Source organism: Pomacea canaliculata, linkage group LG1, assembly GCF_003073045.1.
Source record: "Pomacea canaliculata isolate SZHN2017 linkage group LG1, ASM307304v1, whole genome shotgun sequence".
NCBI classification, from domain to species: domain Eukaryota; kingdom Metazoa; phylum Mollusca; class Gastropoda; order Architaenioglossa; family Ampullariidae; genus Pomacea; species Pomacea canaliculata.
The window spans coordinates 38,710,259-38,732,929 of NC_037590.1; the positions used below are offsets into that span (position 1 = coordinate 38,710,259).

Consider the following 22,671-nt stretch of genomic DNA (forward strand, 5'->3'; position numbering starts at 1 on the left):
TGTCTTTGCTTCCATTGCTACAAGAGAAGCTTTCCGACCCTCCGAGGCAAACTTTTCCCAATCACTCGCCGTTTTTCCTTTCTGTCTTTTTTCTTTCTTTGTTTTCCTGGAGGTCGCCAAGTGCTGTGCAATCCCTATCGCTCCATCATAGGCGTAAAGGCGGGACCCTCCTTTATCTTCAAGCAAGCAGAAAGGATGGCAAGGTATTCGTGCAGGGTAGTAGGATACGTACATTGCAATTTATTTTTCAGTATTGACCAACAATAGTTGTAAGGAACTACTGACTTTGAAGTGCCTCCGCCGCCACCAATAATAATAATAATAATAATAATAATAATAATAATAATAATAATAATAATAATAATACCACCAATGTGTCAACTTTTCAGGCAATTACAACACCGGTTTTGTCCCTTCAGCCATGGAATCTTGTCTCAGCAGAATTAGAACTATGAACTTGTGATCAATATTTTAGGATTCCATCATATAGAAAAGGAAAATCATTACACATGAGATGTGTCGGTAGGACTTAATGGAGAAAAAAAATGAAAAAATAAATAAGGTCGGAAGAAAAGCAGAAACAAAAGGGAAGACAGAGTCTGTTGCAGTTGGACCTTCACTCTCCCCCTCCCCACTCCAGGTCCTTCCCCCTTTCCCCCTGCTCATCTAATCTCTGTGCCACCAAAACGCATCCTCCCTCGCTTTAACGACAAATCGATGAGGCGGAATGGCGGCTCCGATCACCGTGGCCGATGTGGCGAATGGTCGGAAGGTTCGACCTCGTGGCGCGACAATTAGACTGTCAAAACACGAGGCCAGCACAATGCGATTACCGCTCTACCCTCACATTGACCCGGCGATGACTCTCATCGCATCGAGGGCATCGTGAGGTCAGCAGACTTGAGAGCGAGGGTGATGGCGAGGGGTTGAGTCTTTCTTTCTATTTTGCCGAGTGTGGTCTCTTATTGGCGTCCGAGACATGATATTCTGACACTGGCACAATTTATACATTTGTACAGTTGTTGGAATTTTGATTAAAACAAAATGAAAGTCGAATTTTCGAAACCTGTGTACAGATTGGTTTAACATAAATCGGAATATACGCGTTCGAAGCCACAAAACCCACTTTAGACAAATCTCAACTTACACTAAGGTGTGAGGGCATTGTTCAAAGAAACCCATGACTTACTGTTTCCAGAAATCTTAAATTTCCGGTCATTGAACTACGACCTTTGACCACGGTTCGATAATTTTTTTCCCACGGTAAAAGCCATGACAAAAGGTAGATTTGCGGTGACTTGGAACGGAATCTACACCGACGACTGTACTCCACGAGGGCGAGGGTGGTGGTAGGGGGTGGGGAAGAGGAAGAGACTCATAGTCACACACACGCAAAGACAAACACACAGATAACAGACACACACATACAATTACATTAGTAGAGAATAGTTGGGAACAGGAAGAGTGAGCCGTTAAACTGTAAGTGGACTTCGACCTCGCACATGCAATTCTCTCTTTCTCTTCTCTATTTGCCTTTCGCCCTCTCTCTCTCTCTCACACAATTAGAACTGAAAGGGGAAGATGTATACATTGAAAAGGAAACTTTTTTCATCTTGTATGAATTTTGCACTAACAGGAATTATAAGAGGGTTTGTGGTTGTTTAATTGTCCTTTTTTGTGAGAGTAGGGGAAAGTAATAGAAATGGTCTAACGGATGGATCGGAGGGGGTGGGGACAAATAACAATAGACCAAGAACTGAAGATAAGAGTGAGATAACTCTTGTTGAAAGCAGTTGAATACAGAGGGACCTCCCTTTAGGGGCGGTAAGAAGGTAGCCTGTTGCTCTCTACTTGATAGGAGAAGGTTGTAGGCTGATAAATCTCCCTGTCCACTAGATACAAAGTTCACTCCCCTGCGGCCATTGTAGGCTCTGGAATTCTTGTCCTCTACATGATCTAATTTACATAAATGTCAAGGTGCATTATCTGGTACCCGAGCTTTATAACCTTGGCATAACCTCGGATATCTGACATTTTTAAAGGTCTGGCGAGGCATATTTGTTGCTGATGACTAGGCAGAGCTCGGTACAAGAAATTCTTTCTTAAAATATGGGTGAACGCTAGGATGTCTGCTGTAGAGATCCCAGCATTGGAGAAATTTTTCTCCCACAAAGCTGTTCATCTCCAGGACATGTACGCCGTTCATTTAAACTTCTGCTTTGCCATTTCAGTTCTTGTCAACCATGACTGTGCTCACGTCGACACTGGTCTTCATTCCATGTGCACACTGTCTGCCAGTCTGTTGGGTAAGGTCTTGCAGGTCCCTGCTGGTGCCTGCCATTTGACTGATGTTCTTCAAAGTGTCTGTTGCATAGAGACCTACCACCGATGGAAATAGAGTAGATGTAACGGCCTGGTGTTCTCCAGAAGGATTTGAACAGTACCGGCGATAGGATACCCTTGACTAGCACCCACTGGGGATACAAAATGTTAAGTCTACTTAAGGCTATGGGATGGGGACGGAGGGCGAAAGAAGATTCCCACGATAATAAAATGAAGCCTGGAGATGGAAATCATATGTATTATCTAAGGATTTTTATAGGCTGGTGATAGACCCTTTAGAGACAGCGAAAGAAAAAGACACCCTAACCCTAAGGCTCAAGTGAAGTTTGCGATGAGGATCCAGAAAGAAAACAAAGAAGCTTCTTCTGGTCACGAGCTGGTAATTACCATATTTAGAAGATTTTTCCAGTTTTTATTGAGTCAGTCTGAAACTTATAGAGACATGCCCGGGTGTAAACTGTAGTTGAAAAAAAAACCAAAACAAACAAGAAAGGTTATAGACCGTTGTGGAAAAGTTAGTTGTAACAGGTTCCGACGAGGTGGCGATGTTGGAGGTCAGGGGTCAGCAGGTCGTGTTGTAGCTGCTGCATGTTGTGTCCTCCCCACCATCATGCTCTCGTGTGTCGCTTGTTGAGGTTACAAACATCTAGAGTGATGCGCGGCGCTGTGCTGCACGTGCTGCCTGTCGTAGGTGAGGCATTTGTACTTGTTCTGTTGTATGTGGTCACGCTCTGTAAATAATCACAGCATTTCTCCTTTGTGCCCTTCACCTGTTCACCTAATAAACAAAACCAAAAAACTATTGACACTGCAGTCTCGTTAATTATGTTTTGAGAAACAATAATGTGTGTGAGTGTGTGAGATAGAGTGAGTGACAGAGAGCGTAAGAAAAGGACAAAGAGGTTCGCAATGAGGCTAATTAAAACCATGTGGAAAAATTTAAATCTTCATTCATATTTTTAAAACATTCAAAAACCCATCCATCTCTCACACATTTTCTTTCTCTTTAGGTCACTAGATTTTAGTTTATTTATAATGTGATGTTAGAAAGAGAAAGATTATGTTGGTGTGGATGGGTTGTATGTAGAATGATGTACAGTCGCCACAGTCGTAGGACACCATGATCCACTACTCCTTAGTACAAACAGACTCAATAAAAACTGCAAACACAGTAGAATGGAAAAGAACTGAAATGAATGAACTAATCAAAACATATGTGCAAGAGGTACACCTGTTTTTTTTCCTTTTAGAAATTTCAGGTAAAGTTTAAAATAGGGGTATAAAAGTTAGGTCTAAGAAAGACATTGGACTTAATAACAGGCATGCTGCTTTCGTTTGGGAGACTGTTGTCTGTATTTAATACCCTAGCCAAAAGAGGATATTTGTAAACCAAACCTTACTTCATGATTCGCACATCAGGGACGATCTTTCGACACTTTGCTGCTGGCTGTCTTCAAGCGCCAACGAAGAACCCACGAGTTCCAGCTCTAAATAAATCAGAGGAGACTGGCGAGAAGAAGATGATGGGAAGAGGGCGGAGACCTGCTGACACTCTCCTCCTGTTGTGTGAGAGTTATTCTTCACTGTCACGGTAGTCTTTCTTCCTTTATAACGCCTTCTTTCTTTCTCCTGTTATTTGCTGACTTTTGAACGCCAGTCCTTTATCGCCGTCCATGCTCGTCCCTTTTCCTCACCCACAACTCTTGTTCTGGAGACAACATGTGTTGAGGGACTGCGAGTAATTTACTCAGAAAACATCTTTACGAAAGTAACTGGGATGAAGCTTGGTATACTTGCATGCTAAATTTCAAGAATGGTGTTTTTCATTTCAAGCAGTCCTCTCGGCTTCTAACCAACATACGGCAGGAAGCTAGAAATGACCTGTCTCACCACAACATGTTGACACACTTCCTCCTTATTGTTTGTTGCCTGATTCTTCTTTGTCTCTTGTATATTTGTATTTTATTACTTGTCTGCATAGTGGTTTATTTTTCCGCCCTGCGTATTCTGTCCATACCTCCTACATATGCTCCTTCGTGAGCGTGATTGTGCACGTGACTATATAAATAAGTCGAGCGTGACGCAGCCTTGTCGAGTTGAATGAAAACGTCTTGGAGAACTTTGTTCCCAGAGGCAATGCGAACGCCGGTACTCGAATAAGCTGAGCTCACGCTAGTTAACAGATAAAACTTATCATTAGTCTACACGTGCAAAAATAATGAGTTATTAGCACTTCTGTTGTCTTCGTCCGTGAAGCAAAAAAAAAAAAAAAAAAAAAAAAAAATGCACGATTTGCTAAGCCTTACACGACCATAAAACTATCTCTCGTCCCCAGCAACTCTCCACCAGACCCCACCCTTTCCTGCTGTCTGTCTGATTTAGAGCTTTCTCCTTCCCATCCATCCCCACCAATCCTCACCCTCGATGAATCGGAAAGTGCATTTTGTTTGTGCTCTTCGCTGCTCGCGCCTGAAGACTAAACCGATGTCCCGATGTCCCCTGGCATTTGCAGCTCTTTCGCGCCATCCTCCTACAATCGCGGGTCTCCCGTAATTCAGCACCCACATGCTTGAGGTCCCTTGTGCTCGGGCAAACACCTCCTCGTTTGCAAACCGTCTCTTTAAAATGCCATTTGTGCTCGTGCTGGGTTTATGTATAATTCTTTCAACGCTCGGCCTCTGGGACCCCTGCCTGGTGGAAAGCAACTGTGGTACATGGCGTAATACGGGGTGGGGTGGATGTTTTTTGTGGGGTGGACGCGTGAGTGTCTGTATCGATGTGCCCTCAAAGGGAGGGGGAGGCTAGCCAGCAATCATGGACGTGCCGAGAGGTCAGAGTTATCTGCGCTGGACCTGCTGCATCCTCGCTCGAGGAGGACCCTGGAGGACTGCCCCACTCGTGCAGATGCTCTCAGCACCTTTATTTTGTCCCCAAGGCAAGAGAATATTATCAGTAATGCTGGGAACGACGGGAGCTCTTTGTCCTCCCTGGCCGAATCCTTCCAAACCTGCTAACGTGTATTTCGTGAAGGAAGAATAAAGAGAAAAATAAAATACAGACTGGAGATAGAGGAAGAGGATGATAAAGGGAGCAGAGAATCAGAAAGATGGTCATAGTAATAAAGCTGTAGAGCAGAGAAGAGAATTAACATGGCGATGAAGATGGTGATGGACGAAGACGAGGTAAAGAATGATGATACAGGTGTGTATGTGTGTGTAAAACTTTCTGGGTGGTGGTGGTTGGTGGTGGTGAACAAAAACGAAGAAAAGGAAGAGAATACACAATTATTTAGTTGACTATCTCAAGTCACGCCCGGGGTGAAAACCCTCAAGTGATTCATCCGCAGCGGAAAGGAAAGTGGGCCGTCAGGTTACTCCTGGTTAAACTAGGTCGGACAAGGACCACGAATCAAACAGATCCTTGCCTTTCGGTACACCATATCCGGACTGTTGAGGATTTCTAATCTTAGTCTGTTCAAAGACTTAGGTCATATACTTACATCCTGTTTTACGGCAATGATTCAGAGCACTTAAGAAAGTACAGCTGCGTAATTGCTTCTAAAATGGGACCATTCTGAAAGACTTGATATTATAAATGTAGTGGTCGCGATTTTGTAAAACAATGCTATCAAAATTTCCAACAAATTATTAAAGGAAAAAGTCACTATTGTTGATGTCTATTATAATTTTTATTATTTAATATAAATAAAGTATGCAGGTGCATTCACGACCATGTGCGCAGAGTAAACTGATGACACTCTGTCGGTGTTTAACACGTGCATGAATAATACACTTCATGTCTCTCCCCTTTATGTGATTACAGCTAACAGTAATATTCATAAAGCACTTTCGGCGACCTCTTAGTAAATATTTATATTTTGAATACAGGTAGCTCTTTTGTAAAGCATATTGAGTGTTCAGCTACACAATTTACCTTTTATTTTTAATATATTATTATTATTCACAATGAGCGATGACACAGAGGTTTTCAAATACTCCAGTCGAAGTATTTCTAGAGATCTTCACTCCCACAGTCCCCCTCCATATCTGAGCGGCAGCATGAAGAACATCGGTGATGGAAAAGTAGAGGAAAGTACAACTAAAGTTTCCCGAATATCTGTCTAGGAGATAGTGGTGGCGGTGGTGATGTTAGCAGTGGTGACGGTGGTGATGATAGTAGTAGCGGTGGCGGCGGTTGTGTGGTAGTGGTGGTTGTGGTGGTGGTGCTGACGTATATGTGTTTTTACGATGCGCGGACCTGTGGTAACGATGAATCACCATTTTCATTATAACAGTTGAGGAAGGTGGGTCAAAGGAATTTCGAGAAAACTGGGTCAGGACGTATGTTAGAGAAGTGTGTCAGCACCAAGAGTCGAAAGTACTCACAATACTTATCTGGAAATCCGGGTCACAAGGAAATTTTCAATGGGGTCAGTTTACAATCCTGGTTCAAAGATGTTTTGTTATGACAACCATCATTAAAAAAGTGTAAACACATGTAGCTCTTCAGTCTTTTCGGAACGAAGACTCGTGTGCCTCACTGTTACGAAGAAGAATGTCCAAGAGCTTCACAATGAGAGTCCAATGGCACAGGTCCTGCTGTGTCCCATTCTGTACAAATGATGATAGATGTGATATGGCGATCTGACTCTCATTTCTTTCGTTTGCAAGTGATAAAAAACTTTGAAAGCTTCGAACTTTAAACATTTGGGGAGACAATGTCACATGCTTTCAATGGATATGTTAAGTGTATGGTGTATTGCAGATGAACCTGACATAGTTTTATTTCTTTATTATTGTAAACTAACCTTAGTGTGTTGCAAAGAAAGCAGAATGTGAAAAGGACCCCTTTCTTTCATCTTTTGTTTTAAAAAAATGAATGCTCCATCACACCCCAACTTTCACATTTATTTACATGTTCAAAGTTTGGTTTTCACTTGTTAAATGGTGGTTAAATAATGGTGATATCTTTTAATGTCTTTCTTTATAGCTTCAGGAGGAAGATATATATATATATAGATAGAAAGTAGGTATAGATGCTTTCACACTTTCATATGGTAATTTTTTCATAACTGTAATAGTGAAATAAAAGAAATTATGTTTTAACCGTAGAAGTATCTGTTTTTGTTATAGGTTTTCCAAATTTCTTGCTATGGCTTGAATTTATGGATGCCACATTTAAACCAGCAAAGTGTTTTATTCTAGTGTGATCCATTTAAATGTCTGAACGAAACACAATCACAAGTATCAAGTCACACCTAATTAAAATGTTTCCACAGAAGGTTTGATAAAAAAAAAAAAAGCTATCCATTATTAGCCACTGTTGGGAGAGTGATGTCCCTTCGCCTAACTGGGGTCTGCTCCTCCACTTTGGTCTTGTTTATGGGTTTAAGTCTCCTTGGTCTGTATTTTTGTTTTGTTTGGTTTGGTTTTGGGATTTTTTTTTTTTGGGGGGGGGGTTGTGGTGGTCGTGTGTATTTATCCCTCATCTAGATTGTTCTTTTTTTGTGTACGGTTTTCATCTACACACTTCCTCACAGCGAACAACAATGAATGTGACTAAACCGGAAGCTTTTGTATACGCCAGCCTCGTTTTAGTAGTGAATTGGAAAAAAAATCGTGTGAAGCAGTCCAGTAATACAAACTTGTGTCATCATCGACTGCCTGTCGCCATAACGGTTTCTTCGTGCAGTTCGCAGATGAGGAGATAACACAGTCGATGCAGTGGGCTTGCTTCTCTCTGTTTCGTGTTCATGTAAATCTTAGCTTATCTACGATTATTTGTTCTATGAACAGAAAATATTTCCAGTTGTTTATTCATCTGAATTACAAACTTTAGATATGTAGCTCCTGCACATCGTAATCTGTGAAAAGATGCTACTCCATCGTTGTTGTTGTTGTTGTTGTTGTTGTTGTTGTTGTTGTCTGTTATTTAATTTCTTATGAAGATTATCTAATTTTTTTTTTACTAGAACGAAAGCGTTTGGTTTTGCGAACAGTTGAAAATCTTGAAACTATTATTTCGGTGAGTTTTCACTACTTCTCTTCCGACGGCTAGTGAACTCATTCTGGTTTTTTGCAGGCAACTCAAAGAGCATCCCCAAAATATACTTCTGCCTGTTATCTGGATCAGTTTTTTAAAATGAACTGTGCACGCTGGAGCAGTTTCTTGCTACATATCATTCATCTCATATGGCATTCTATAGACAATAATTTTTACATGTTATGTTGCGTGTGTCCGTGTATGTCTGTCTGCGTGTGTCTTTTATTTTGCTAAACGCCATGAGCCTGCTTATAGGACAGGGATATGGCGCCATATTAGTTTACTGTATTAATTTTTTCTTTCACTGCATTTTAAAAATTATGAATTTTTTTTTTTTTTTTACTTTTCCTTTCAGCTGATAGAATGGGTTGAAGGTTGATGGGAGCAGCTGAAGAAAACAGCTGTCAATGTTGTGTCCCATCCAGAGAGATAAAGATGTGTCTGTGCCGAGATTCGAACTCAGTATCAGGAGCATTAGCCACTGTACCACCAACCACTTCAAATGCTTATTGCGTTGTCAGATTGCGAAGACATTTTTGGATGCAAGCATTCGGTTGGCTACATAAACAGATTTGAACGCTAATGTCACATGGGAAAATTTTCTCCTCGTCATCTTTATCCATGTCTCTTTTTAAAAAAAAAATCTGATTTAGCAGAAAGCTCATTTGAGCCCTGTTCCTCACATGCATCATTGCGGAGACCGGAGTGATTCCATCGCTAATTAGCTCTTAGCCAAAGCAGCAAAGGCGATTCACAGTCCTTCCTCCAATCTCCATCATAAATCTGATGACATGACGGGACAGCTCACGGTTATTAATTCTGTTTCTGCATGGAAATTGTGGAAGGTCAGCCCAAACCTCAGTGACATCATGGGGCATAGGATCGACTCTGTTAACCAGAGGAAGACATCACAGCAATCAGTCGAATTAAAACCGTCTTGAACTCATCAACCTTGCCATAAAACTTTGTAGGGTGTTTCTGGACGAGTACAGTATTATTTGTTATTGTTTTCCTGTCCTATTTATATCTAATAAAATTACTCATTCACGATCGAGCGTTGTCTAAAGTGCTGAGGAAGATTTATATTTTTGTATGTCTATAGCTACTCTTAGGGCCTCATTTTGTATACTGATTTCAGCTACAAATGGAAATAACCAGACATCAGAGTAAAGGGAAAACGATGGGTTTTGGTTGAAGTTTCAAGTACGTGTCTAAAATAGCTTTTTCCGCCCACGCATGTCCTGCGGGCAAGGACCAATGAGGAACACCTGGGTGTTCCTACAAGGGAAGTAATCATATCGCGTCAGATAGGGGAAGTAACGATATCGCTCCACTTGCCAATCAGCGCTCAGCCACACAAGTGAGGGTGTACAGGGGTGGGTGGAGTGGTTGGTATCGTTCTGCCCCACTTCAGATTCAATCCTTGTTCCTTTCTCCTTTTTTTTTCGTCTCGCAATTATCCGCCGCCGTAGAGCAAACTCTCTCATTCATCCCATTACGTTGCCTACGTGCCCAGGAAACACGTGGCTTTAAGAGAAGCTGAAAGCATCCTTGAACTGTATTAAAACCACTGACAGAACTGTTACGAGGACCGGTTGAGTCGACCGTTATTGTGATAAAATTTTTCTACCATGTAAAAATCATAAACAGATCGTCGGGGAAAACCCATGAGGCAAGAAAAGGTAACTTTGGTGTTGTTATTAAGCATGATTAAAATCTGAAACGTTTGTGCTTGGCTTGCCTCGGTACCTAAAATTTTAAACTAAAGAGAAATTTATCTTTCATTATGTTTCTTTGGCAGCAGGCGCCTGGAAGACTGTCTCAGACAATTCTCAGAGATGCAAGCATCTGATTGTTAAGAAAACGGATAACTCGAGGAAAGGTGTAGTTGATTTGCATAATGAAAGCTCCACCAAACGCATTTTGTTCGACCTCAACCTATGATGATTTTTTCTGAAAAATAAAATCAGTCCGATTGGGATGGTTGATGACGCAACAGTGGGAATCGGAGTTCGTGGGTTCGAACATCACTCTGTCTCACAGGCCTGACAGGTGATGGTGTTTGTAACCTCTGTTTTAAAGTCAGGCCCATGGAACGAGGAAAACAAGTCAAAAGAAATGTGACTATGATGTTTTAGCAATCGAAAGTCAGTTCTTCAAGTCGCAAAAATGGCAATCCACTTAAAAAAATGTACACGGGTAATCCCCTTTGTGACAGCAAAGGCTGCCATCGCTTGGTGACAACATTCATATGCTGTGATCTGGTTGCCTCTCTTCTTCGGAGAACAGAAAAGTAATACAGGGTTTCCCCTCTTTACTCCAAAGCTCGTAGAAACCTCTTTGAAGAAAAAGCGACTTCACTGAACTTTTATCCTTAGGTATACCAGGTTTCGTTTCCCATCCCCACCCCTACCCCATTGTATGACCATATTTCCCTAACCCTTTTTTCCCTCTGGGCCTGTTTATAATGAGATACAATTAATGGACTTTCCTAATTACGCAGCTGTAAATAGATCACAAAAGTTTTTACAAACTAAACCGTCGGATGAACAGTGGAAAATCTTGCTTTAGTTATCTGTCTGTTGAACTACCCATCAATCCATTCATCTACGTCAATCTTTCTTTAACGTGGAAAAATGATTAATAAGATGAAAAGCCGATGACTCTCACTCCTTTTACAAAGCAATTTTTTCAGATATTTCGCCTTTTATGAAAAAAAACCCCATAACTTAAAAACATTTTTAGCGGCCTGTCTGAGCCCTACTAATAACCTTTTTAAAAATAAAAAATAATAATTTAGTAAGCGACATTTCTCACTTTGCACACATTTTCTTCCACAAATTCGTTAACTCCGTAGGCCGAAAGGTTGCACTGAAGCATCATTTTTTTATGTTCATATACTCAAACCTCATCCTCAGACACGCCAAGGAAAGAGTAGGAAAACAAACTGTTTATTTAAAGTGGAAAAGAATATATGTTCAGAATAACAAGTTTCGTTACCTTTCGAAGCGAGTGGTTATAAGATGCAGACAAACAGAAGTGTTAAAGACTCATACTCATCTCACACTTACCTGCATTTGTGGAAACACCTGCCCAGGTCTATATATATATATCTGTATATCTTAGTACTCGAAAATCAAATCGTGCGAGTAACCGTTCTGGAGGCTGGTGCCAGCGTTTCTCTTACTTTCAAAGTAATACTCAGCAGTGCAACCAACCATATCAGTCAGTCTTCTCGCAAACAATATGTCACAAAACTAAGTACACAATAACCACAAAGCACACATTGTTATATCAATAGCAACCACAATATACATTGTGACAATAACACCACTAGATATGCATGTGTCTCAAAACAATCAAACAATGGCCTCGCTAACTTTACATTGTTACACAAAGTACTACAGAACTAAGACACATTGTTACATAGACAACAACCAGCATAGGCATACATTGTTATCTAAACTGTAATAATAGTGTTGACTATAAAGACAAACAGTTCCGTCGGTGATTTTGTAGCTTGTTTGTCAGAAGTGGGAGAAGTCTTCCCTCCTATCAAGTCTCCCGTGTGTGGAAATCTTTCCCACCTTGTATGAGGACAGGAAGGTTTGAGCCACTCAGAATGTTTCAATATTTATTGTCATGTGCCAACTGTAGCGTGAGGCGAAGTTATATTTTCCACAATGAACAGGTCAGGAAAACTTGAGCTAATGAAAACACATCATTATGTGTGTGTGTGTATCAGCTTGTCTGTGAACTCACGAGTAAAACTTCTTCGCTCTGTGTGGATCGTGTTAAAATATAACTCGGCAAACCTTCACACAACATACTGATATTATTTGTTTTTAAATGCAAAGTCAATTTTTGTTTCTTCATGGCAGATCGACTTAAATACTTCAGACGTTACTGGAGGCCCAGCCAATGGTATACCTTGATGCTAATCAGGCGTTAACCAATCAGCAAGCAGATAATATAACAAATTAGGACTAAACCTCCTTGAAAACTCAGTGTGGGAACTACAACAGCGTTTTCTTTCAGATTTGAGGAAACTGTACCTTAAACTTTTAAACAAAAACCAATCATTTGAAAATAATTATGTACTTGGCTTACCATTTAAAACTGTTACCTTTTGTTGGTTTACACACTAATACATCACAATACTTTAAGACTTTTAATAAAAGGTTTTGTACAGTTTACAACTAAATGAAGCTTCCTTAAGCTTTTGTCATTGACAGCTCTCTCTCTCTCTCGTTCTCTCTCTCTCTCTGTGCGCGCGCTTTTGTGTTTGTGTGTTTGTGTGTGTGAGAGGAGGAGAGAGTGTGCATGTCTGTGTGACGTGTATGTACGTGCGTGCGTGGGAGCGTTTATGTAAAAATCCTCTCAAGCTCTGTGGCACCTTTATTAACCACTGCTTCCATGAATGCCACAGATACTGAATATACATATATGAAGCTAAGGTGACGAACATCAAGCTTCTCTGATACAAACAGTTTAACTACAAAAAGCAGTTGCTGTATAATGTCAGCGACTTTACAAAACAAGCAAACAATACGTTACAAAATATTTCCCTTACATTAAAGCACAAATGGAAAACATTTTCAGATGGTTAACAAATCTGTCGTGTGTGGGTATGCGCGCGCCCATATGTGTATGTATGTGTGTATGTGTGAACGATAACGTTTCTGGGAACCCACAAGTAGAACCCCTCTCGAGGTATATGGCTGTGGGTTTTCCCAATTCACGTTTATGTTCAATCATGTTTTGTCAAATCAGAGCACTCAAACTAAAGTTGTAAATCTTGCGAACTGATGTCGAGCGCGTGTGTGTGTGTGTGTCAGTGCGTTAGTGCGTGTGAGCATGTCTGTAAAACACACACAGCAAGAACCCTCCTCAGGCGCTGTTAAAATTCAGGAAAAACACCACAAAAATAACCCAGACATCACCGTACACATGATGAATAGCCTATGGCTGACAGAGACTGTTTGACCCAGGACATCAGTCAACTTCACAGAGCTAAGCTTCACATACATGTATATACAAAACATTTCGTCAACACGAGCCAAGCAGAGAAAAAGCGGCCGAGGACAAAGATGTCAGTCCTGCTCCTCCGGAACACAGGCCGTCATGCCTTGCAACACCCAAACCCAAAGATGGAAGAGTTGAATAAATGAAGCTGGCAAACAAAGATGTATCATATGCGAGAGATGTTTACAAAGATGTTTGATATGTAAGAAATGGTTGCAGACAAAGATGCTGAGAGATGCTGGAGTTAATTGAAATTGAAACTCGTCGCCGATTTCAAAACAATATAATCCAGCATCAACAACCGATCAATGCCTCAAACATTATGTAACAGTTTACCAATGCCCGCTTAACTCCTTTGATTACTAGGTTAATTATTTTTCTCCTTCGTTTCCTGAGAATCACATTTAAAGTGTAACCGGGGAAAAGAACAAACTAATACATCCCTGTCCATCGGGTGTGTCCAGATTTTTTGTGCGACTAAGAACGAAAAATAAGAATTATGCATGAAGAATTAGTAGCATCATTAGTATCTTGAAAGCATGCGGTTATTATGAATGATGATCTTTACCTACTCAGCTCGTGAATAGTGACAACTGGTTAAGGTTAGGGTCATCTGCATGATGACAGTGCCAGTGGATTCTGAACCTCAGTGGAGCGAGCCTGACTCCAGACAATCCTGGGAAGGCATCTCTGCCGAGACCCAGAAATTTTCTGTGGGCTCGCTGCACTTTACTGTTTTTACAGACACTGGCACATGAGCAAAATGCAGATAACAATTCACATAAAATTATGAATTATGTTGATCACAATATTTCTTCACGATATCGCAGTTATCTACCCTGTCTAATTATCCAAAGCAAATGACGGCCGAACATTTAAAACGCAAGAAAAAAATGTTACAGGCTAGAAACATCAGGGTAGTCTGAAAAGGCAAGAAAAATATAATAATAATCTAACAAAATATTCAACTTTGTCATCGAAAACGGTTAACATGAATCACAATATATATATATATTTATAAAATTCTTGGACAGAAAAAATAGGTAGCAAAACAAAACAAAAAAAAAAAAAAAAAAAAAAAAAAAAAAAAAAACAAAAAGAAAAAAAAACGTGTTTAGCTACCAAAAAATTATCGAAAGAAACTGTACATTCTTTTCTTCTCTAAAAGTCACTGGGTCAAGTGATGTAGTTCAGATTATCTTTTGTTTCTTTGAAAAGTTTCAATGACACTGAAATCAAACAGTTTTTTTCTGAATATCACGAAACTGACACATAATAATACAATTACATGATCTGGCGTCGTCAAAGGGATAACAATATGAATGTATGTGTATGTAAGTGTGAATATAAACTATAATCTTCACTTAAAGAGAAAAGCATTCACATCATAAATGTTAAATGACACAATGCATGGCCCGTAGAATGTGTGTAGTGCGCTATTTTCTAGAAGTTACAGTCATAGTGTCCATGACCATGGTTACATTCGCTAATCAAGAGTTTCATTGCTTGCCTGAAATGACAAAAAGTACCTTTGACTTGCAACATCAGCACGGGAAAGTCGCCACAGATATAAAATATATCTTGTAAACCAGAAATCGGTCTACATCTGCTGCATACCTCTCGATATTTAACAGAAAAAGGCAGCGCCACCCGTGTGAAGGCAATTCAAGGAATATGATGCCATCTTAGCGACCAGGGGAGACTAACAGCTGTCCATCAACCAACCTGCAGCATCAACAGTAGTTTAACTTTAACGTCTACTCTAGCACGCGCCACATTATTACAAGGTTCAGGAAACCTGACCACAGATCCTCACACTGTGGGGTGGTGGTCCAGGTGGCGATGGAGTACCTGAGATTCGTCTTCAAAGCTCAGAGCACCTTGCAAGGAGGAAGACAAAGCCGTTTGCTGAGGTCAGGAATGGAGGCAGATCAGTCTCGAACGGTCCTCGAGTGACGTAACGTGATGTCAAAGGCGGCGTTCGGGGGCGTTGCCGTGCGGCGGATGGTCGCACACGTGCGTGATGTGGTTGTACAGCAGAGCATAGTGGTTCAGCTGGTTGCGCAGGTCTTTGATATCCTGCTCCAGCTGCAGCTTCTGCTCAAGCAGTTCCACTGATTTCTGCAAATACAGTTCCACCAGTAAGTACTGACGAGAGACTGGAAAGGCACGCGCCAGACGCGTTACGTGTATGTGTGCGCGCGCAAAGCTGTTGCAAATCGTTTGCACGAGAAGAAAGACAACAGCACCAACAAATATTCAAGATGATGAAGAAATAAATAACCAGAAATGTTGTAGTATGAATGAATCACTAACAACACTGGTACTATCGAATGTCTGTAATAATGGGGCCCGTCCCATGACGGTAGCTTACGAAGACTTCATCTTCGTTTACCTTTTGCAGGTTGTCTCGAAACGTCTTCTTGGCCTCGTTCGATTTCCTGGCCGCCTCTTTGTTTCGTTCTTTCCGTCTGGCAGCCTTCGACTGGCTGATCTGCAGCTGAAAGTAAACAAAACTCTCAGAGTCAAGACTCTGCCATCCTTGCAGCGTCCACGCTGGACTCGTGGAAAGCACTTCAACAATCAAAAACTTTCAACAGCAAGAAGCAGGACACATTGAGTAAAGTACTCTAGAGTAAGATGTTTTGATGTAAGGCTTCGGGGGGTGGGCTGCTGTCATGTTCTTTCACCAGATGTTATAGGACTTCTTTTTGAAGGTCTAGTCGGGGGCAACTGTTTTCACTTGGCTATGCTAGGAATCTTTCTGCTGATTGGTTGACCGTACCTCGAAATGGAGAGAACACTTCCACAGTAATCAAACGACTAACAAGGAGTGAAAAGGCTAACTATACTCTTTCCTAAACACTGAATAAGATCTGTCTTTCCGTTATTACGCTTTTCCTATATGGGTTTTTAAAATAGTAGAATAGTCTAAACTGAGATATTTTCGAAATCTCATATTCTTCTTATATTTCATCACTTTACACCTTATAAAGTCCATTGAGCTCACCTCCGTGAAGGAAAATGCACTATACAAATCCTATTATTATATGCATTGTAGTAATGTGTCTTAGTTGAAACTGCTGTTTTGCAGTGACAAAACATTAAACCTAACTGCAAAATCCTTGTAATTTTATACCCTTTTCTTTTAATCTACGGGAAATAGTCTCTTCAGTTTCGATGCCATGTGAATGTCATGGAAATTATTTTTAAAACTTCCAATATAACATACTATTGCAAAAATAACTATTGCCTTTTCTTGTTAGGTTATTGTTTACAGATCCAAAAGGTTAATGTTACGTTTCAAGTATAATGTTATAAATGATTTTTCTTGTTAAAACAACATTCATTACATTGCGATACAATACATTGCGATACATATGATTATAACAGTAAAAAGCACATAGACTTTGACACTTAGTTTATACAATTTTAGTTGTACAAGGGGCCGTGTAAGTGGCGATGCTTACCTTCTCTGCCTCAGTTTGTGAGTCGAGGATTGACGAGTTTGTCAAAATACGCCCTTGTGTCTCATCCCCAGATTCCTCCTCACTGCTTACACACTGAGATGACATGATTATTTCCATGGACCCGGGGTCACAGAAGGGGTTGAAAGGCTGAAAGTCTTGGTCGAAAATCCCATGTCCTAACGCGAGTGAAGTATCGGTTGGGAACACGGGAACAGATTGATAACACTGCATATTGAGTTGTCTGCTTTCGATGAAACAAAGGAGTCTCCTTTTCTCTTTTTTTTTTTTTTAATTTTTTTTTCCTTCTGGTAAAAAAATGAGAAAGAAATAATATAAATGACAGGAGATATTTATGTGTATGATGGTCAAACGGTCTGTGAGTTATCTGTTTAAAAAATTTCATTCAATATTAGTATTATTATTCTCTTACATACACACATTACTCTCTTTCAAACAAATCTCTCTCTCACTCACACACACACAGAGTGTACTTGCAAGCTTTTAACAATTACATTAAATTAGTGTGTAAATTTCTACTCGGAGCTGCTGATCTCTAGATTCTTGATAATAGTCATAATCATATTAAATATTTTTAAAAAAACAACTCGAGTTACTTAAATCCTTTATGCAACATTAGAATTTACTCCCTTTGGTACCTGTCTACTGTACCTGTTGCCACTATGAGGGTGAAATACACGTGCTACTTAATGCCTTTTGCAGCAGAACTGTGACTATATGTATGACTCAGTATAATCAGGATACAACCTCTAACGTGTCCTACATGAAAGACATGTTGATAAACATTCACAATCCTCCTCCATTCATTCTGTCATACGGTCAAACGTACTTTCGAAAGTAATATCACGATGACCACTAATTATTTCCTAAACTCTAGCAGAATTTGTGAGACCATTCACTTACCAGCGATCCTGATCTTTCAGTCTGCCGATGTCCGGGACGACTGGCATATATAGTGTTTGTCGACCCATTACGCACTCTGGGTTTTCCCGATTTTTAGAAAAATAGTAACTGCATTTCGTTACAGCGGCAAACCAGACTGGTCTTTTGTTTCCTTAAAGAGCAATACCCTTGTTCTGTTAATTGAGGATTTGGATGAATGTAATATATACTTCCTTATATCGTACAGCAATTTCCAAGATTTTTGAATAAATATAAAATAGCAGACATTCTTAACATAGCCAGCTATACACCATTCTCGTGTTAACATAAACATTCATACTAATCTGGTGTTAAAATAGCCAGTCACACTAATCTGGTGTTAACGTAAGTCATACTAATCTCGTGTTAACATTACCAAACATACTAATCTCGTGTTCACCAGCCACTCTCATCTCATGTTGACATAACCATTCATATTAATCTCGTGTAAATACAAAACATAATTCACACAACGATGCACGTACGTGCGTGCATGCACAAACACATGTCCCAATAGATCGATTCAATATTGCATATTTACTACTGTCTGTCATGCCGAACACAGAATTAAACCTCTGCAGTTGACATTTTAACTTTTATATCATAATCCTTCTTACAAAATGGTGACATTATTTGCATCGTTTCCTTTCTTTGATATCTGCAGTTATATAACAGATTATCTTTACATTCAAATTGTTATTTATCGTGTTTATCTTTTATTGTTTGTTTTGTTTTTTGCTGTTTACATATTATTAAATTTTCAATGATATATTTTTTTAAAAATAACCCTTGTTGTATTACTCCGCGATGATGTCGGATGATTTATTGAACTGACGTAAAAATCTGCAAGACATACGCATTTTCCAGTCTGACGTCATGACGGGCGAGGAAATATGACTGAAATAAGCAGCTATTTTAACGTCATTAAGATCGAGACAGAGCTCACGTTCTACTGACCATGGCGGATGACAATTAAATGGCCGCCACAGTCTCTAATTCCACGCTTAATTAGTGATGGACGTTTTAGTTTCGATGCAAGCTTTTAATTCTGCGAACGAAAATTAAAACTGCGCCACTTCATTGCTGACATTTTTAAAACCCTAAAACTGATCACCATAATTGCTGATTTCGCTTCTATATACCAAAATAGTGTTTACGTATTTTGACAGTGTTCCAGCATGTTAATTCACTCTAGATTAGGTTATATGTGCTCAGCAATATAAATCCACACTCTCGCCGATTCTTAACGAAACTTCAAGTGTTTTTCTTTATTACGATGTTTTCACTATATGGCTTCTTAACACGAAAACTCGAGACTGAGAGAAAATGACTATAAACACTGGGTCTATCAATTTTTTTCCACTTCATACCACTCAGCAGATATTCAATAAACATGATTTCAGCCAAGTCGATTTTATTGTTCTTTAAAATCGCATAAATTATCTAAACAAAACTAGTTGGGTTTTTTAAAATTTATGCATAGTCAGCTCATCTATCCTTCAAATTAAATTGTATCTCCCGCTTATCCTTGTTTCATTCTTTCGTTCGTTTGTTGTTTTTTTTTTCCTTAACAGCGCATACTATTTGCCTACAGTTTTATTTATGTTTTGTTATTGTTTTACGTCTTTTACTTGGTGCTCAAAAATCACTTTTTGTATTGTAAATGTTTTGCATCTCATAAAGGAAGCCAATATAGTTCACGGAATATCTTTCTGCTGATTGGATGACCGTACCTCGAAATGGAGAGAACACTTCCACAGTAATCAAACGACTAACAAGCAGTGAAAAGGCAAAGATGAAGGTTTACAATCGGGAATTCCGTGATACAAATATAGAATGGTTTTCCCACTGCTGGTGTAGGCGTTCTTCGCAGTTCTCTTCGCGCTCGGATCATTTTCATTGGTCTGAAGTGGAATCCCGTCGCACACGTTGTGCAATACATCCGATTCGCAATCGATTTGAATGTCGGAAGGATTCAAAGGCGTCAAATATACTTTGCTCCCGGGTACTACCCCAGCAGCAAAGGAATATTGGCTACAGGTGGGGACATGTCTTGAGTATCCGGGGGCCATGTGGCAAAATGGCGTCCGACCCATAGCGAAAGTGAAACCGGGCCGTAACAACGGGGTCATGTCGGTTTTACCTGTGAAACAAGCGTGGGACGCTTCTCTCCCCCTTGTGACCGCTAGTCAACCCTGATGGCTCATGGGTACGTCCCATTTTTTTTTTTTTTTATATATCCCACTATTTATATCTTCAGATTATTGGTATTTTTAGGGATTTCGGCATATCCTGATTTACATATTTCTAAATCAAGACATGCCAAAATTCCTAAAAAATACCAATATCAAATGGATTAATAATTTGTGCATTTTGCAATAATTATATATATATAACAAGCAGCAAAAGAGTGCACAAAAGTGCAAAATGTTATAAAAAAACAAACAAACATGATTTGTTATTTATTGGCGTTTATTGAGGTAAAATAAGGATAAAAAGCAAACTAAAAAAATTTTTTTTATAAAATTTTTTTAAAGCATTGTCTCATTTGTATACATAAACAATTTATCATTTATCAAGGTAAAAATATTATCACAAATAAGGATAAAAAGCAAACTAATAAAAAAATAATGTTAAAAATATACAATTTTTTTTTAAAGCATTGTCTCATTTGTATACATAAACAATTTATCATTTATCAAGGTAAAAATGTTATCATAAATAAGGATAAAAAGCAAACTGATAAAAAAAAATAATTTTAAAAATATATAAAATTTTTTTAAAGCATTGTCTGTTTGCATACATAAAAGATGTTTCCTCTTGATATATTAATGCAACATTCGTTATTTAATTATAAGTTGTAGAACGATGCAAAACCATGTATCCATTGACAAAACAATTAAAATTAAATTGCAGTTTCCTTAACACATTACATTTTCCCAAAGAAAAGGTTCAAAGATCTATGACAATATATCAAATGATAAGTATGAACTGAATTGCTGTCAAAAAAGAGTGATGCTTTAATAGACATTTCTAAAAATAAATCAAAGTCATGAAATTAACTATAAAAGGTTCTAGGTTGGATTGCAGCTTATGGTATTAACTACAATCTTTTAAAACAGATTAAAATTTTAAATTGCACCTTTATCACTAAGAAAAGGAAACCATCAAACACATGTTTGAAACACAATTATGTTCAAGAATTTTAGAAGGTATTAGAAAAGAACTGTAAACATATAAATGATTCTGAATTTACCACAACACATCTCTTATTGGATCGGGTGAAAATATCCTCATTGATAAATTAATGGGTTAGAGTAAATAATAATCACAGCACAGTTTTATATAATTATATAAATCCAGATTTAGTATATGCAGGTTTATGTACAAGAATTTTACAACTGTAGGTAGAAAGTTGCACAGCTTTACTTGTCCTCCACCCCAGAACAATTAACTGACGTATAGGCTGTGCTCAACCCTTTCCCTTCTGCCATTCTCTTGATCCCTAGCACCAGCTAACCAAGTTGATGCATGCAAGTCAGCATCCGTAGCTTCAGGATAACTTTTTCTTGCAGCATCTAAAAATAGAACAAATATAAGAATATGAGGTCTGCATAAAAAAGTAATCACTTAATTGTAGGTTACTGACCCTAAAATCCAGAATATAATGTGAAACAAAAAGAGGTACAAGCAAATTATACTGATATGTAAAGTGGCATAAAAATTTAAAGCGTTATAAACAGAAAGGAACTACAAGTGGAACTGCATTTGAATTTCAGTTAGAATTTCTATAGGCAGAAAAACTCTGGAAATTCTAATTTCAAAAACAATCCCAATACATGGGAACTGTAAAGATGTCTATAAACTGTCATTTTAATTCCTTTCTACACAGTGTTAACCAGCTGATTAAAGGACTACAGTCACTAGAAATTGCGTAAACATGTGTCCATATTTTATTTTGGCAATGTAATTCAATCACAATAAAATGAGGTAGGGACAGTTCTCCAGGCCTGATTTATCTTCCTGTCATGTTTTTTTTTTTTATGACTCATGAAAATTCTTGTCTGCACCTAGCAGAGTCAAAGGTTAAGGTTCATAACTAAAAGATAAAGAAACAATCCAAACAGTCCTATTTTATGACAGGCATGTATTAATGTACCGTATATACACACACACACAGAGTCAAATATTTAAATCCTTACCCTGAACTGTTTGTAAAATGAAGGGGTGGTTCTTGAGTCCCATTGAAGTTGTAAGATCAGGCCAACTCAGTTGAAAATAGCACAGATAGAATGCCCCTCACTACATGCTTTAATGTGAAGCCCGACGCATCACCGAATGGCATTCCTGAAAACAGACAAAAATAAATACACATCATTTAAAAAAAAAATTGCAGTGGGCAACATTATAATACCTGTTATGACAACTAGTATTTAAAGATACCCCCCCCCCCAAAAAAAAAAGACAGCAACAATTCAGGAAGTTTCATACAACCAAGCAAAAGTGGGTACAGAAAATTTACTATCTGCTCTAATCAATGCCACCATAACAATGCCTTTATTACTTTTTAGTACTGCAAACATGTCATTAGTTTTATACAATGAATGGTATGGTATGGAAACCTTTAAAGGGAATCAGATAAAAAGATTTGACTCCTCCTACTAACAAATCAGAATAAAGCACATACCAAGCATGTCCTTTTTTATGGGTCTGTCTTCATATCTCCCTCAAGACTCTCTACATCTTCTGCTGATTGTTAAGCGAGACTGGAACCCCTCTGGCAGATTTCCCGTGTCATTTGCCTTTCCTGTTCTTGTTCCTCCATCCATGTAAACATCCTTTTAAGGTTGTT

The 22,671-nt window shown here is 39.0% G+C and overlaps 1 protein-coding gene across 1 annotated transcript; it reads right to left on the bottom strand.

Moving 5' to 3' along the window:
- Positions 1–11,320: 11,320 nt before the first annotated feature.
- On the bottom strand, positions 11,321–17,873 carry LOC112567942. Its single transcript, XM_025244858.1, has 4 exons — positions 17,802–17,873; positions 16,881–17,185; positions 15,806–15,910; positions 11,321–15,531 (listed from the first exon to the last, which is right to left on the bottom strand). Exons 2-4 carry the CDS (start codon positions 17,109–17,111, stop codon positions 15,379–15,381), a joined length of 489 nt encoding a protein of 162 aa, XP_025100643.1. The 5' UTR covers positions 17,112–17,185; positions 17,802–17,873; the 3' UTR covers positions 11,321–15,378.
- Positions 17,874–22,671: the final 4,798 nt, after the last annotated feature.

What these genes read in the sequence shown, in the direction of transcription:
- LOC112567942 (XM_025244858.1), bottom strand. Translation starts at nt 17,111, where the DNA reads ATGCAGTGTTATCAATCTGTTCCCGTGTTCCCAACCGATACTTCACTC. An exon ending in CACAAACTGAGGCAGAGAAG is followed by an intron (nt 15,911 to 16,880) that starts GTAAGCATCGCC and finishes GTTTACTTTCAG; the next exon opens with CTGCAGATCAGCCAGTCGAA. An exon ending in TTCGAGACAACCTGCAAAAG is followed by an intron (nt 15,532 to 15,805) that starts GTAAACGAAGAT and finishes CTGTATTTGCAG; the next exon opens with AAATCAGTGGAACTGCTTGA.